This window comes from Paramisgurnus dabryanus, chromosome 2 (assembly GCF_030506205.2).
Source record: "Paramisgurnus dabryanus chromosome 2, PD_genome_1.1, whole genome shotgun sequence".
NCBI classification, from domain to species: domain Eukaryota; kingdom Metazoa; phylum Chordata; class Actinopteri; order Cypriniformes; family Cobitidae; genus Paramisgurnus; species Paramisgurnus dabryanus.
Window position 1 is genome coordinate 44,020,895 of NC_133338.1, and position 16,278 is coordinate 44,037,172.

The following is a 16,278-nucleotide window of genomic DNA, read 5'->3' on the forward strand; positions in this document are numbered from 1 at the left end:
TATGGCCCTTCAAGATGTAAAAGTCAGACAGCAGCAGTTCTTTGAAATGCCCGGTGTGAGCAGATTTGCAGCTCAGTGGTATAGATATTAAGTATAGGGATATGCTTGAGGCAAGTGCCTGTTTAGTGTTTAAAACATATTTGAGAAACCAGAGGTCTGCTCTACATTAGATGCATTAGAGTCACAGACTGGACGGCACTTTACCGCAGATATAAATGGAAAAGATTAGAGTGCATTAACTCCATTAATCATTCAGATCCTGAAAGTTTAATAACATATTGGTAACATAAGAGTATTTTACTCTTCAATAAAATTTCCACAGAGCTTTTCAGATCAATGAGTTTTGTACAAAATCAGAGCATTTGAGGCAAGCAGAACATAGTTTTTTTAAACCATACACCACACAAACATATTGTATTATACCAAATACACAAAAGAACATTGTTTTTTTAGCAATGAAATAGGTGCACTTTAAAGGAGGGATCTAATGATATTTTATGCATTCTGACTTATTAACACAGTAAACCGATGGATTCTCATGCTTAACATGGCAAAAGTCTTACAGAACCATTTGGATGTATGATGGAGTATTTCTGTGCCGTAGTTTTCTTCAACTACTGATTCTGTTGCATAATGAGTGCTGGAAGTACAGTGGAAGTCCTTATATGGGCACATCATCCGGAAGAGCGCACGCACACACCAACCAAGAGCTGACACGGTATAAATGGTCACCAAAGAAGTGTGTTTTTGTTTGTGTTATCACATATTGCGCTTTTTAACAATAAATCTGTATGTAGTTGTTTCCTGTATCATCTCATTAGCAAAATTAGCAGGGCAATTTTAAATGCTAAAGGGTGACTTATAGTTCTGCGTAGGACCACTGCCATAGGCTATATGCAAAGGCTGAGTGTAGCCTAAAGCTAACATTTCCAAAAACATTACAACGCGCCTGTTCTAAGCGGACCGCAAGTGCTGTGATTGGTCCGCTAGACATCAAAAACATCTGCGTCGCATTTTCTCATACGCATTTATGCTTGTGATTCTAAAAACAAGTTTTTTTTTAGTTTTGCCCCCCTTTACTCTAAAAATAGCTGGGTTATTTTTTATCCATAATGGGTAAATATTGGACAGAACACACAGCTGGGTTAAAACTCACCCAATGCTGGGTTGTTTTAAACCCAACTGTTGGGTTATTATACCCCATGGTTGCATAACAACAACCCAACATTGGGTCATTTTTAACCAAGCATGTCCAATATTTACCCAAAATAACCCAGTAGTTTTTAGAGTGTTGATACCGTGTATATGCCATGACATACCCGGAGTAGACGTTGCCCACTAGCGAACTGCCTACGCAGAATTAGGTCAGGATTAAAACATACCTGACTGTTGTTTCGGGCCTCAAAGTCTCCCAGTCCAGAGGATTTCTCACGCAACAGCTTCTCCTGGCTCTCACCCAGCAGAAAACACACAAGCCACTTATATGCCGCCAGAGGTACTGAAAACAAATGTTACAATGATGTTAAATAGACAGACAGATCATGCATAACATTGAGAAAGAGTGTGAAATAAAGTTAGACTTTAGAAAATATTGTGTTAGAAACATTGTTGAAGTGAATTAAGTCAAAAGGATTAGAGCTCTTATCCACAAAATAAACATTCAGATAATCAATTCAGAAGCACCGCCGGGTGAGTGAGATGGGAATTCTAGAAGGGGATTCTCCAAACTGGGTCTGTTTTTCTGGGGATTGGTGCATGCACACATTCGATCATAGATTAGGTATCTGGGTGGGAACCGTGACTAAAAAACTAGGTGTCTCATGTTTTGGATGGTTGAGGGATTGGTTGTTATTACTCGAACTCTGGGTTCAATGACAGAAGGATTTCTGTGCATTCAATAATATTAACAGCATGATGTAAACTTTCACCCAGATCAAATACACAAACCATTTGTGTGAACAGGACAGGTCAAACCGAATCGTTCAGCTTTGTTTAGGACAAAAACATGCATAGAAACTAGCTTTCTCATCTTCTAGTAAATAAAAAAAAAAAACCCAATTTCAATCTAATATCAGCTTTCCATGACAACACAGAGTTAAAAAGATAGTTCACCCAAAAAACAAATACTATGGAAGTCAATGGTGCTCAAAAAAAATTTTTTTTCCAACAAAATGTCTTTCTTCATGTTCAGCAGAACAAATACATTTATACAGGTCTGTAACAACTCAAATGTGTGTAAATAATGACAGAATTTTCATTTTTGTATGAACTATCCCTTTAAATACTTATGCACAAACATCTTCACGATGCTTGAAGTAAGTTTAGAAAGGAGTATGATTGTAACATCTGAAGTTTATCTGTTACAGGTAAAGAATGAGAACATTCAAGTCTTAATGCAAAACAGCTGATAACATGAGATACTCTGTGTACCAATATTAAACTTGTTCTAGCTCCCCTAGGTAATTTTGTCACACGATGAGACTGGTGACAAAGTCAGTTTAACTCCAAACAGTCCACCCGCTCTGTTCAACATATTAAAACAATGATCCTCTGACCCCTGTAACCAGGCAATGGTGAGTTGAGTCATGAATGATGTCAATAAAGCAAGCAGATGTTTAGCAGATGTGCAGCTCGCGTTAGGATGTAAAACTCTCCCACTGGAGCCGAAAGGAGTGTGCTTTTTACAGTAAACCACACAAAAACACAGATTCATACATTCTTTTTGTGTAAGGTGGAGGTGTGGTTCTCATTATATTAGGGAAATTATACACAAACATCTCAATTACACAAAATACCCAAAAGTACAATTTTATATTAAAGGCGCCAAAGAATGCATTGAAATATGATGTTAAATGGTTTTGATATCTACAAAAAAGGTATGTGGCTTAATTAAGTTATCCAGAAAAGTTTTTACAACCCTTAGAATTAAATGCTGGTCTATTATTACCTTATTTGAAAGGGTCATGAATAATAATGTTGAGCTCTGCTCTGATTGGCTGTTTCTCAGAGCAGCTCTTTTGAGTAGCTCAGTGTGTGTAAACAGACCTTATGTTTGATCTTCTATTTGACAAAAATACAGATTTTGAGGAATAATCAATTATTCGAAGATTGGAAATTGACGTTTTCTGAGTGGTAAGTTTGTGTTTTTTTTTTCAGTATGTACCTGAAAAACTTAACAGTAAAACTTTAGCCTAAACCCTACCCTAGCATATAGCATTAACTAGCATAAAGCATTAACTCAGCAGTCACACCTTTGTTTTTAGCATTGTAACAATGTTGTAATTAAAGGTGCTCTAAGCGAATTGACGCGTTTTAGACCATAAAACATTTTTTGATACATACAGCAAACATCTCCTCACTATCTGCTTGCTAAAAAAAAAAAACGTGATCTCTGTAGACAGCCCAGGCTTCACAAACGGCAATAACAACACAGTGGCCAAACCTACAAACAGAAACCATAACAAAGTGTTCCAGCCAATAAACGACAAGAAGGATTTGGGGGTGGGGGCTGGGCGCGTTCATGAAAGCACGGAAGGGAGGGGGAGGAGTTAGCTACGCTCCGTCTGTTTGAAAACAATTCAAACATCAACAAAAACTAACGTCTCGCAGATTCGCTTAGAACGCCTTTAATCGCGACTTTAACAATATAGTCGGTGTTCTGTTGAGATTTTCTTGTTTTCCAGCGGTCTTTTGCATGCACTAGGTTTACATATGGAGGAAACGATTGTGTTTGAGGCTCACGATTTGTTATTACCATGTGCAAAACTCTTATTATCTATCTATGCCTAGATAAATACAGTTTTACATTCTACAGTACTGTACCACAACATTAGAGTCCGTTTGTTTATTTGGGTGTGTATGTATAATCAGATAAACTGTATAGATCAGTGGTATAGCACTGCATTAGCAGCACAAAAGGTCATGGGTTTGAACCACTGATCTATATAAATGACTGGATTGCGCATAGAACGCTGAACGTAACAGCGTGAGGTAAAGCCAGCGCAGAGTTCGAGCGGCCATCTTGGTATACCCAACCGGCAGAGGGCGTCATTGACTGCCATTCAAAAACATGATCTAATTTCACCCGCTTTACAGCTTATCAGTCACACAAGGTTAATTTTGCAGATATGTGTACGTAAAATAGTTAATTTTGGTGTTATTTGCAATGTTTATACGTTTAAATAGGGCAGGATAATGGATTGAGTGTGTCTGCTGCATTCTGTTAATGACACGGGTATAAATAAAGTTTTTTTGACATTCAGCTACACGGTCAGCGTTATTTCTCTAAATAAGTTTAGGTAACTTGATAACATAATTAATAAACCAGCAAATTATTGCGTGCACGGTACAAAGCATGTTATTTATTCAGATTTCAGAATGAGCACGTTGTTATTAATACTAAATATGCTGCGGTCTGTCCGCTGATCTGATACTGTAAGAAAGATGAATGTATAATAACAGTTTAAAAAGCAAAATGTACAATGTCAGTAAATAACTATGTACATGGGAAGGACGTTTGCGTTTAATGTACAGGGATACTTCAGATATAAAAACAGAGACTAGTAAAGTGATGTTTTATCATTACAATTTGATAACGTCCATTGAATTAATAGAATGGTTGGGTATACCAACATGGCGGCGCGGTGGCTTCACAATTGTGACGTCATGAGCAATCCAGTCATTTATTTAGATCAGTGGTTTGAACCCAAGAAACACACATACTGATAAAAAATTTATAACTTGTAATGCACTGTAAATTGCTTTGTATAAATGTGACCGCCAAATGCATAAATCATATTTAATGAATAATACCGTATTTTTCTGTCTATAAGCCGCTGTTTTTTCTTGACTGTTGCTGCGTCTTACAATCAGGTGAGCCTTGTAAGTCAGTATGAATTTATTTTGACATTTATTACCGTCTACAACCGCAAGAGACCGCCATATGCTGCTTCTGTAATTATGTAATTTAATGGGATCTGTAATGTGGAATGACGAGTATGCGAACGTCACGCTAGTTGGCTTGTTCGGTTAATTTAACCTATTCAACCTTCCAGGTAAGTTCTGTATGCTATAGTTTAGCTTTTAAATAACTGATAATATTACTTTGAACATATAGACATCTATTCAGCCTGCTGATCTGTCTGCTATTGTTTAATTGAATAACTTGCCTTTCCAGACTAAATGGCTGTTCTTCGCTGGGATTTTGTGAAATAATTTTCTAAATAAACGCGACGTATAGTCCACTGTGACTTATATATTTTATTTTGTCTTAATGACGCATTTTTGAATGATGCGGCTTATTCTCTGGTGCGGTTTATAGTCCGGAAAGTAGAGTAGGGAAAATCAATTTATCAATTTTGTAAACTGCTTGTGCTATAAATCTGGGAAATTTCCATTTAAGGCACATAATGTGAACAGTTAAAGTAAATGCTAGATGACTGATGTGGTTAGGTTGGCTGGTCACATATGTCTGCATATGTGTTGGTGCTATGGAGAATCTCGAGGTAATGTTGCATACCGGCTGAGTTCATGCACTCTTCCACTGAGGCAGCTGTGAACTTGCTTTGCAGAATGCTGCTCATGTCCTTTAAGAAGTTTATGGTCTCAAGAGGCGATTCAATCTTTCCTTTACCTTGACAAGAGCAAAAAAAAAGTAAGGAAGAGAGAGCGATCAAGCAAGCAGGAGAGAAACTGAGATCCAAAATCTACCATGTACACTACTACGTACACTGTAAACAATTACAAAAGACCATTCAAATAACTTTTAATCTTATTTTTATCTTTTCTTTCACTTCTGAAATGACATCTTGACTTCAATCTTGGATGTACAATGTTAGATAAGATTAGAAGAGACCTTGTTGTATTTGCTGAAGCATGCTGAGCAGGTAGTTGCTGGTCTGTTGTAGAAGAACATTGTTATCACCCTCATACGTGCAGTTTGGGTCGTTGTCGTTGCGCATGTCTCCCAAGCGGTTCACTGAAGACAGATAAGAATAAGAAAGGACAAAATGTAGGTATATTAACCCAAATAGAAAAAATTCTGTCTTTATTTACTTTCTGTCTTTATGTTATTTCAAACCCACATGGTGGTAGTTTGTGTAAACACATACAGTATAAATAAGATATAGTATATACTACAGTGGTTTGAAAAAGTGTTGGCCCCCTCCAGATTTTTTATGTTTTTTAATATTTGTCACACTTTAATGTTTCAGATCACAAAAATATTAGTCAAAGATAACACAAGTGAACACAAAATGCAGTTTTTAAATGAAGGTTTTTATTATTAAGGGAAAACAAAATCCGAAACTACATGGCCCTGTGTGAAAAAGTGTCATCCAGCCATTCAGAGGTGGACTTGCTGGTGTGTTTTGGATCATTGTCCTGCTGCAGAACCCAAGTTTGCTTTAGCAAAGGACATTGTCCTTCAGGATTTTTTGGTAGACAGCAGAATTCATGGTTCCATTAATCACAGCAAGTCTCCCAGGTCTAGCAAAACCGCCAAAGACCACCACTATATTTTACTACTGGGATGTTTTTTCTGAAATGCTGTTTCACTTTTACGGCAGACGTAATGGAACACACACCTTCCCAAAAATTAAACTTTTGTCTTGTCAGTCCACACAGTATTTTTCCAAAAGTCTTGGGGATCATCAAGATGTTTTTCAGCAAAAGGGAGACGGGCCTTTATGTTCTTTTTGCTCAGTAGCGGTTTTTGTCTTGGAACTTTGCCATCCATGCCATTTTTTCCCAGTCTCTTTCTTATGGTGGAGTCATGAACACTGACCTTAACTAAGGCAAGTGAGGCCTGTAGTTCTTTGGTTGTTGTTTTGGGGTCTTTTGTGACCTCTTGGATGAGTTGTTGCTGCGCTCTTGGGGTAATTTTGGTCGACTGGCCACTACTGTTTAGGTTCTCCACTGTTCCATGTTTTTGCTATTTGTGGATAATGTCTCTCACTGTGGTTCGCTGTCCCAAAGCTTTAGAAATGGCTTCGTAACATTTTCCAGACTGATCGATCTCAATTTCTTTCTCTCTCATTTGTTTCTGAATATCTTTGGATCTCTTCTTCTTCTTCTTCTTCTTCTTCTCTTATTTAATGGCGGACTGCAAACAACGTTTAGGTGCATGCCGCCACCTACTGTACTGCAGTGTGTATATCATTTCATTTTAGATCCTACTCCACAATCCTGAGTTTTTTAAAAAGGTAAATAGTGCCTTCCTAATAATTCTAATTCCCTCTCCTTCGGATCCCAGTATCCCTACCAGATTCCATTCCCGTCCTACCTCCTGAACCTTATCTTTAAATATCTGTCTTTCCACCTCATTCAATGTACAATACAATACTACGGGTGGGTTGCACCAACAAGGATTAAATTAAGCAGAGTTTAGAGCTAATCTAGGGTTTGTTGATCTCAGTTTAATTTTAATTCGAGTTGTGTTGCACCACTTAAATTTAAACACAGATTAACAAATCTTAGATTAAAACTTTAAACTGTATTAAACCCATCATCTTCGATTTATTTTGTCCGCCATGTTGAATTATTCTATGTGATTAAACAGCAACTATGTTGACATTGTCATTCAAAAAGGAAATAAACAGTTTATGCAAGCAAATGTAATGTGATTTTTGTATTATAAATCACCTACATACACCGGTAGGCTAATCTAAAGGTCTGATTCAAATAAAAACATTTGACAATCTTTTAAAACAATTGTATTGATTAACATATCAGGAAATATTGTGACAGGAAATATCGCAAAGCTCAGATATTGTGATATAATGAACAAGATGTGTTGACGCATTTGTCATTAAGCGCCACCGTGTGTCTGTTCATTCACTGTCTTTCGTCTGACTGGAGCGCGCGTGACAGAGGAGAAGCACATATGAGCCTCGGTAACTTTTTGAGCCGCCAAACTCACTTTGTTGAGACGTTATAATAAACGCATCTTTGAATAGCGCCACCACGCTCGCGATATGTGTTTCTAATCATTTAGCCAGACATTTAATTATAAAAAAAACATATTTAAACCTCCTCATATGCAAGTTTAAAGTTAATCCCTCACTTAGATTTAAAACAGAGTTTAAAGTAATGGAGCAACAGGATTAAAGATAATCTAGATTTACTGTAAGATTTAAACCTGGATCAAAATGACAGTTTAAATTTAAACCTGTTTATTTTTAAACAGGTTTAAACTTTGGTGCAACGGAATTATTAAATAAGCTTTGATTTAAACCAGATTTTGGCCTAATCCTTGTTGGTGCAACCCACCCTACATGTTCAATATTTTCTTTAACCCCAATCTTTGGATCTCAACATGATGTGTAGCTTTTCAGGGTCTTTTGGTCTACTTCACTTTGTCATGATTTGTCAAATGATTTCTTGATTGCAAACAGGCGTGGTAGTAATGAGGTCTGGGTGTGGCTTTGGAAATTGATTTCAAGTGTGATAAACCACAGTTAAGTTATGTTTTAACCGGGGGGCAAACACTTTTTCACACAGGGCCATGCGTTTAGATGTTTAGACTTTGTTTTCCCTTAATAATAAAAAACTTCATTTAAATTTGTTTGCTGATCCAAAACATTAAAGTGTGACAAATATGCAATAACATAAGAAATCTGGAGGGGGCAACATTTTTTCACACCATTGTAATACATATATTAGAGTTAAATATGTATGAAGAGTTCAGATGCAAAACCTTCTACTGTAAGTGTGTCTTAGTTAATGTTTAGGCTCTTATGTTTAGGTTCAGTACTTTTACTGTAAAAGCAATTAAAAGGTTATTAGTCAGTAATTAAGAAGCCCTAATTTCACAAATGTCACTTTAGTCATTTCACTGGTTTTAAACAAATTTGACAGTCTTTTCCTGCACAACCAATAGCATGCAAATACTCCTAAAATCACTAAAGAGGCAACTAAAACACTGAATATGATGAAAGTCAAAGGGAAAAGAAGAAACTGAACCACACAAAGATGCTGTGAACCATGTGGCTGCCACATTCAGGTTGTATTCAGGTCCAAGTGCTCACAAGGGACCCAAGTTTTAATGTGGTCCATGGTTGTTTCTCATTTTTCTTCAGTGCACTTTGAGGACTTTGCTAAAAAAAACGACGTGGGGTTTAACTTTCAAATACCTATCTGTTCTCCTGGATTTCCCTTTCATCGTCACCTGGACTCCAATTCCCAGAATCTGTCAGTTCTTGATTGTGTTACCCCCAAATTACTCTGTGCGTAATTAGAGACACTAAAGTTATGTTTGTGATTCCTCATCTGTTCTGTTTTATCTCCTTCGTCACTATCGTCATCGTCTTCTTCACTGTCTGTCACACGCAAACCTGACATTAACGGATTCTGCCAACAAAGTTGTATTTTAGAATGAACCAAGGTTGGGATAAGGGGATTTGAAGCTAAAGTATTTAATAAAATTATAAAACATGGCGATAGCATTTGTTTAATATAATTATCTTACTTTTGACGGAGGTGGTATTTAGCGGCTTTTGCATCTGAGCTCTTTATACATGTATAGTATCCATGTATAACCAAAATGACAAAGTACCAAAATGATTAAGTACCAAAAATGACAAAAGCTCAATAGAAAGCAAAAAGTGCAAAAAAAACCCTGAAATTCCACATAAGACAACGGTTCAAATGTTATAAACATAATCATATGTGAATAAACATAGTTTGTCATTATGTATAAAATGTATATTAAGTATATTATGTTTGTCACTGTACAAAAAGGTTTCATAAAAATTAGGGATGCACCGATACCACTTTTTTGGAATACGAGTACTTGCATTTCAGTACTTGCCGATACGGATACCGAGTACTTAATAAAAAACATCATTTAAATTTACAGGTAACAGCTTTAGTCATATAATTTAACAAAAAAACAAGGGACTAGTTTTCCATTTTGTTGTAAACTCTGCCTCTTTGGACAACACAAGAGGCATTAAACCCTTACACGCCGCTCAAACATAGACATTTCTCAGACCGTGGTATCGGGGGACTTTTAACGAGTACTTTAGAAAATGTGGTATCGGTATCGGTGCATCCCTAATAAAAATTCTTCAATAATCTTCCTTTTGTGTTCAGTGGAAAATAACATGAATGAACATGCAGGTGAGTAAATAATGGATTTTTTAAAATTACACAAATTTCTTTTAAGGCATTTAAGTGGTTATGTGAATGCATTTTATCATCACGACACCAACCCATTATCTTCATTATGGTTAGCTATTTTTGAGGATTTAGAGATTTCTCACTTGCAAGGAATCCATGTCCTCCACATGCTTCCCGACATTCCTGAATGGATCGCTGGGCTATCCACGATCCTAGAGGTTTACTAGCGCATGATATGGCATGAATCTCTCTGCCCAGTTCAGCCTGATAAATGATCAAAGAAAATGTACAGTTAAATAGTATGAGAAGATTATTTACTTTTTTTGTTTAATGTACTGTACATACCTGTCTGTCACTTTTGTCCTTCATCATAAGACCAAGCTGAAATTCCACATAGTTCATGATGAAGGATTTTGTGAAAATCTCCAGCGCGTACATTGCTGCCAGGTATGGAATCAGTCGCCATTGCTGTAACAAACACATAAGCAAGACTGGTCAAAAACAAAGCAGCTTACCTTATCTCAGCTTAAGGCAACTTTAAGTAGGCAAATATTGAGTTTCAGTTCATTTCCACTAGAGTCTACACAATGCAAAATGAAAATAAATCTTAAACCTGTAGCTGATATTCCAGCACTGGAATCTCTTCATCCTCTCTGGGCCCAAACTGTCTGCGTGTGGCAGAGAAACGGACAGCAACAGTCATAGCCAGCTTTAAATTGACCAGTGCCATCCGGGTAATGCCCACCCTGCCTGCTGACAGAGCCCCTAAAGATGCCCCAAACCGCTTATTGGGGTCCTGTGAAGGTGTGTTGATAGGACATAAGATAAAAAGAAACCTGATGATAGCAGCATGAATGACAAGAACCACCAAAAATATGGGGAAATGATTGCTGATTATTCATAAATAAAGTTAAAATTATATCACACGTCACTAAAGAGGTTAAATCTGCTCTGTTTGTTTTAAGAACACCCCTTTATGTCATTAAAAGAGGCTGATGGCCTGTACTCAAAAACTTCCTGTTCGTTTCACATGACGGCAAGTGAATTCCTTCTTGTACATCTTGCATAGCACAGCTGCGGAGTTAACAGCTGCTGCTTTAATGGTACTTTCCCTTAAGAAAAAAATTATACTTGACAGAAACAGACCACAACAGGTCAGTTTCTCTTTGAGATTTTTAAGGTAATATTAATGCTGAACATGCACTGCGAATTAAACATTTGTTTTATTTAATTTATTAACAAAATAGTTCTTACCTGAAAAGGGGAAATGTAGCGCCCATCCGGCGAAACATCTCCTGTTCTGTTTAGTAAGTTTTCCCGTGGAATCCTCACATTATGAAACATAGCAAAACTGAAATGGGAACACACAGATATCACATATTACATATTTCACTGGTACATGATCATCTTTGACTTAAATTCTGAAGACTCAATTTTGTCATTTAATACATTTCCTTTACGTATACCACCATCTACTGGCCACACACTGTTATTTTAGATGTGTGTTTTTGGTCCACAGTACCACAGAAAACTTACCCATTGTCCAAACCATTATGACCCAGTTTTTTTCCAATGTCTCCAACCATCACACCTGGCATCGGAAGCAAGGTCTTTGGATCCCTGACCTATAAAATTAGGTTACATTAAAACACAGTTGCTTTCACAGATAACAATAATAAGGAAATTGTATTTTCACACATACTTGGACCACAAAAGAATGCAGGCCATGACAATTTCCATCCGGTGTGTACAGCTGGGCAAACAGGACCGCGTGAGTGGCCGATTTCCCCAAATTTCCCACCCAGAACTTTGCTGCTTCAAAGTCTGGAGTGTTTATCACAAATTCCTAGAGTTTGGATAAACCGTTTGAGAAGACAGATTAGGTTGTAATGAATGGCAACTTTAGAAAAAGTGACAATTTTACTAATGATTTTTTGTTTTTGTTTTACAAAAAGCAAATCCTAAAACATTCTGCCCAACATCTTTGTACTTTAGGAAGAACAAAAGTCATACAGGTTTGCAACAACATGTAGGTGAGTAAATATGGATTTTTCAGCAAAATATCCCTTAAGGCATCTTTTAAATATAGACATCACATATTCGCAACGGTAAGCATATAATAATGATTTATAGTTTGCTTGATCAGGGTCAGATTTCGGAAGAAATTTGACATTATATAACTTATTGTGATTATGTCACATCCATAAACTGAAAGAAAAGGCCTCGGCTAGGGGTGCAACGGATCACAAAACTCACGGTTCGGATCAAATTACGGTTTTTGAGGCACGGATCGGATCATTTTTCGGATCAGCAAAAAAAGTATGGGAAAAATCTAATAACAAATCAAGAAATTACAAACATTTATAAAAAAGAACAAAGTTGCACATTATGTAAGGTCTAAAATCATTAGGTACAGAAATAAATTGAATAATAACACTTCATTTATTGTATAAGTTATATTATTATATTATAAATTAATTATTATTTTTTTAAAGCTTCAGAAGTGATTTTCTCTTTGTCTAAGGTTGTTTGATTAACATTAATGAGACAGACTTAAGGAGGTCAATTGAGCTTACTGTCTCTTTAAGACAAAATATGCACAGACTGCATATCTCTCTGTGTGTGCACTACTGAGTCCCCTCAAACGCGTGCACACACACAGACAAAGGGGCAAATTACAAACGGCGCAGCATAAACAGTCTCCCACATAACAACGTTACATTGTTTTTATTGCTCTGTTAGCCAAATGTATTTTAATGGACTACAGTATGAGAGAGAGTAGCGCAACTCTCTGAAGTTTACACATCAAGAGTTCTGGTGTTTGAAGGATGATTACGTCTGACTCGAGCTGGACCGGAGTCACCGGACGCAACCGCACGTGCGTTTGTGCGTAAAGTAAACTGCTCACTTTAGCGCCTTTTTGCAGTTAAACGGTTTAAAATCACTTGAATGTTAACATTTGCAAACCTTTGAAACCCTTACAAATGATAAACTTTCCCTATTTAAATTTGCGTATTAATCCGAGAATCACATGCGAGCCGAACCGTGGGTCGTGATCCGAACGGATCACGGATCAACTGCGATCCGTTACACCACTAGCCTCGGCTACTATAGGATGAAAGTAAAGTGAAAGTTAACTGCTTGTCAAGTATGCAACGCATACTCAAAATGTGATCTCTAGATTTAACCCATCCCACTGAGAAGTGAACACACACACACACACACACACACACACACACACACACACACACACACACACACACACACACACACACACACACACACACACACACAGAGAAATGGGCAGCTATCCCTACAGCGCCCATGGAGCAATTAGGGTTAAAGCAACACTATGTAGTTTTTCAACCTTTAAATAATGTCTCTAAAATTATTTCAGTGATAGAACAACTCTTAACTGGACAAATTCTACTGCTGCTGCAACCTGAGCAGCCTCCTAGCTGCTACAAGCACACTCTGAAAGTCGAGGTGGAGGGTAGAGCACTCAGCCCCGCCCCTCCCCCTGCCTGCAAAAGAGTGTCTGATACCAGGCACTGTTGCACTTTTCAACCACATGGGGGAGCCGTAAGTCAATTTTACATGGAAACTACATAGTGTTGCTTTAAGGTGCCTTGCTAGACTACGACTGCCCCTAAATGCAAAAATTAAAGGGTTGCAAAGTTATAGTTTGCAGCTGTAAGAGAGTACGGGCGGTTTCCCGGACAAGGCTTATCCTAGTCCCAGACTAATGGCGCTTTTCCATTGCATAGTACCCCACGGTTTAGATTGGGTCAGGTCAAGTCAGCTCACCTCACTTTGGCTTGGTTAGCTTTTCCATCGAGTTTAGTAACACTTCGGAGTGGAAGGGATTATAGGCGTGTCGTTATATTTGCGCTGCCTACTGCTGTGACATCATACAAGTGAGGGCGTTGTTGAAATGCTTCACATCCCCATTCATTAATTTCTCAGTCCGTCACAAAATTAAAATTGACCACCACAAATAGATGTTTGCACATCGCGTTTATCTCTACCTCTGTGTCACATGACAGTTTCTGTACGTGGCATCAGTCAAAGCGCTCCGCTGAGCCTCATGTAAGTTGCAATTTTACCATATATGTGGACGTGCGCGTCACGAATGTGCCGCCACAAACTGCAAGCCTGGAAAAAACTGCCATGGTGTTCCTGACTTCCACTTGTGGATGTTTTTATTGCTAAAAGGGAGTTTGGGAACTTATAGCAGAGCACAGATGACAACATGTTTGCTCGAGACAGCGCAAGCTAGCACGAAGGTAAAGCTAATATTTTACATTATAGCGATGACGCTGGTAGTGACGATTCTCTCAGACCAATCAGTGATCTACGGTGTTTTTGCATCACGTTTTGATATCAGCTCGGGTCGCTTGGAACCGCAACTGAGGTGGTACTAAAAAAAAAGTAACAGGTACTACGTACTGCACCCAGTGGAAAAGCCCCCAAAAGTAAGCTGACCCGGCCCAAACGGTGGGGTACCATGCAATGGAAAAGCGCCATAAAATGCATTTTTGAGCAATTTGAAAACACCTTGCACTGACATATTTTAACACATCAGTACCATTGTTTTGTCTAAAAAGGCACAGTATAGTTTGTAAGGTTTGTTTGTAAAAACTACTTAAATGTCCTTATATGACTATGGTCTAGTCCTGGATTCATCTAAACCCTGTCCTGGAAACCACCTTTACATTTTGAAATTTCTCTAATATCTCTAGGTAATAGTCAATGGAACTGGGCAGATCATTGCATTTGTCAAGAGTACAGTTAATAGTGTGTGTTCATTGGCTATAAAGTGTAAGGAGTAACAAAGACGTACCTGAGTGCTGGGATCATATGTAGCTGTTGTCCTCATTGCTCGTGTGTTGCTACCATGGCTCAGCTCTGTTAATGCAAAGCAGCCAAATGCCTAAAACAGACAGAACCTATATTAACATGGTGCCTTATGTGTTTTGCTATAACTAATGTCAGCAGGTAAATATTAGTATTGAACACGTCATCTTTTTCTCAGTAAACATATTTTTTAAAGGTGCTATTGACACAGAATTTGCAGATGTTGGTAACAATCCACACATTCAAAGAAATCACACCATAGAAGTCTATAATTTAAGTTATGTTTAATAATGTAAAATGACAAGGGGAAAAATATTGAACACGCTTACTGAAATGTATTTAATACCATGTACAAAAGCCTTTGTTGGTAATGAAAGCTTCAAAACTCTTGTATGGAGAAACTACTTGCATGTATTGCTCGGGTGTAATTTTGACCCATTCTTCCACTCAAAAATCAAAATAAGTGTTCAATAAATCAAAGTGTCGTGTTAGTGTCACAGTCTGGACTTTAGCTACTTATTATATTATTGTTTCATCTTCACCTGCCCACATTTGTTTAATTATTGTTGCCACCTGTTACTTGTCATTATCAATGTGTATTTAAGCCCTGTGTTTCCCCTTTTACTTCATCAGATCTAGTCTTTGTATCATTTTGTATAGTACTATGTTCCCATGTATAACCTGTTGAAATACCATTAAACCTATTTATATCGTACTCCTCGTCTTCCTTGTGTGGCTAACATGACAGTTAGGTTGCTTGTCACTGGTGGTAGACCACTTTTATGTCGGTGGGTGATGATGTTTTTTTTCACCTGTTACCACCGCACGTATATTTCAGGTCTTAAAAATAACACAAAATGTGTTGTTTCAATAACAACATAGAGATGTGGTAGTTAAAGAAAACACATTTAGGGACAACTGTTTAAACTAACACAGAATGTGGTGTTTTTAACACATCCGTTTTTAGAGCACTGTTAAACGGCAGCAATTTACTGAAACCTGCTGACAAAATCTTACAAAATCTCTGACAGTAAATACTGAGAAATGGAGAAAAAAATAAGCCAAGCACTCCAGACAAAGAACTCTTGGACCGCTAACAAATACTAATTTAAAGTAACATGTGCTAAAGCCCTTATAATTAAACATAAAAAATGTGCTGCTTTTTATTCATAGCGTGTTGACATTTTATATTTCATGCAAAACAACATACTGGGTATAATTTAATATTTTTTGTTCAATTAAAATATTACATTTTAGAACTGTTTTTGTCATAAATTTTCTTTCGGTGGGCCGCGAAAGAAT

General features: G+C 37.4%; 1 protein-coding gene across 2 annotated transcripts in view; it reads right to left on the bottom strand.

Moving 5' to 3' along the window:
• acox3 (acyl-CoA oxidase 3, pristanoyl) overlaps window positions 1-16,278 on the bottom strand; it is a 30,050-nt gene that overhangs the window by 5,753 nt on the left and 8,019 nt on the right. For both annotated transcript variants that reach the window (XM_073812894.1, XM_065289025.2), the window contains 10 exons: window positions 14,963-15,052; window positions 11,822-11,965; window positions 11,656-11,744; window positions 11,374-11,470; window positions 10,733-10,915; window positions 10,465-10,587; window positions 10,263-10,383; window positions 5,855-5,977; window positions 5,519-5,632; window positions 1,383-1,498 (listed from right to left, as the gene is read on the bottom strand). In XM_073812894.1, the coding sequence (XP_073668995.1) occupies window positions 1,383-1,498; window positions 5,519-5,632; window positions 5,855-5,977; window positions 10,263-10,383; window positions 10,465-10,587; window positions 10,733-10,915; window positions 11,374-11,470; window positions 11,656-11,744; window positions 11,822-11,965; window positions 14,963-15,052 (1,200 nt within the window). The remainder of the gene's footprint in view (window positions 1-1,382; window positions 1,499-5,518; window positions 5,633-5,854; window positions 5,978-10,262; window positions 10,384-10,464; window positions 10,588-10,732; window positions 10,916-11,373; window positions 11,471-11,655; window positions 11,745-11,821; window positions 11,966-14,962; window positions 15,053-16,278) is intronic.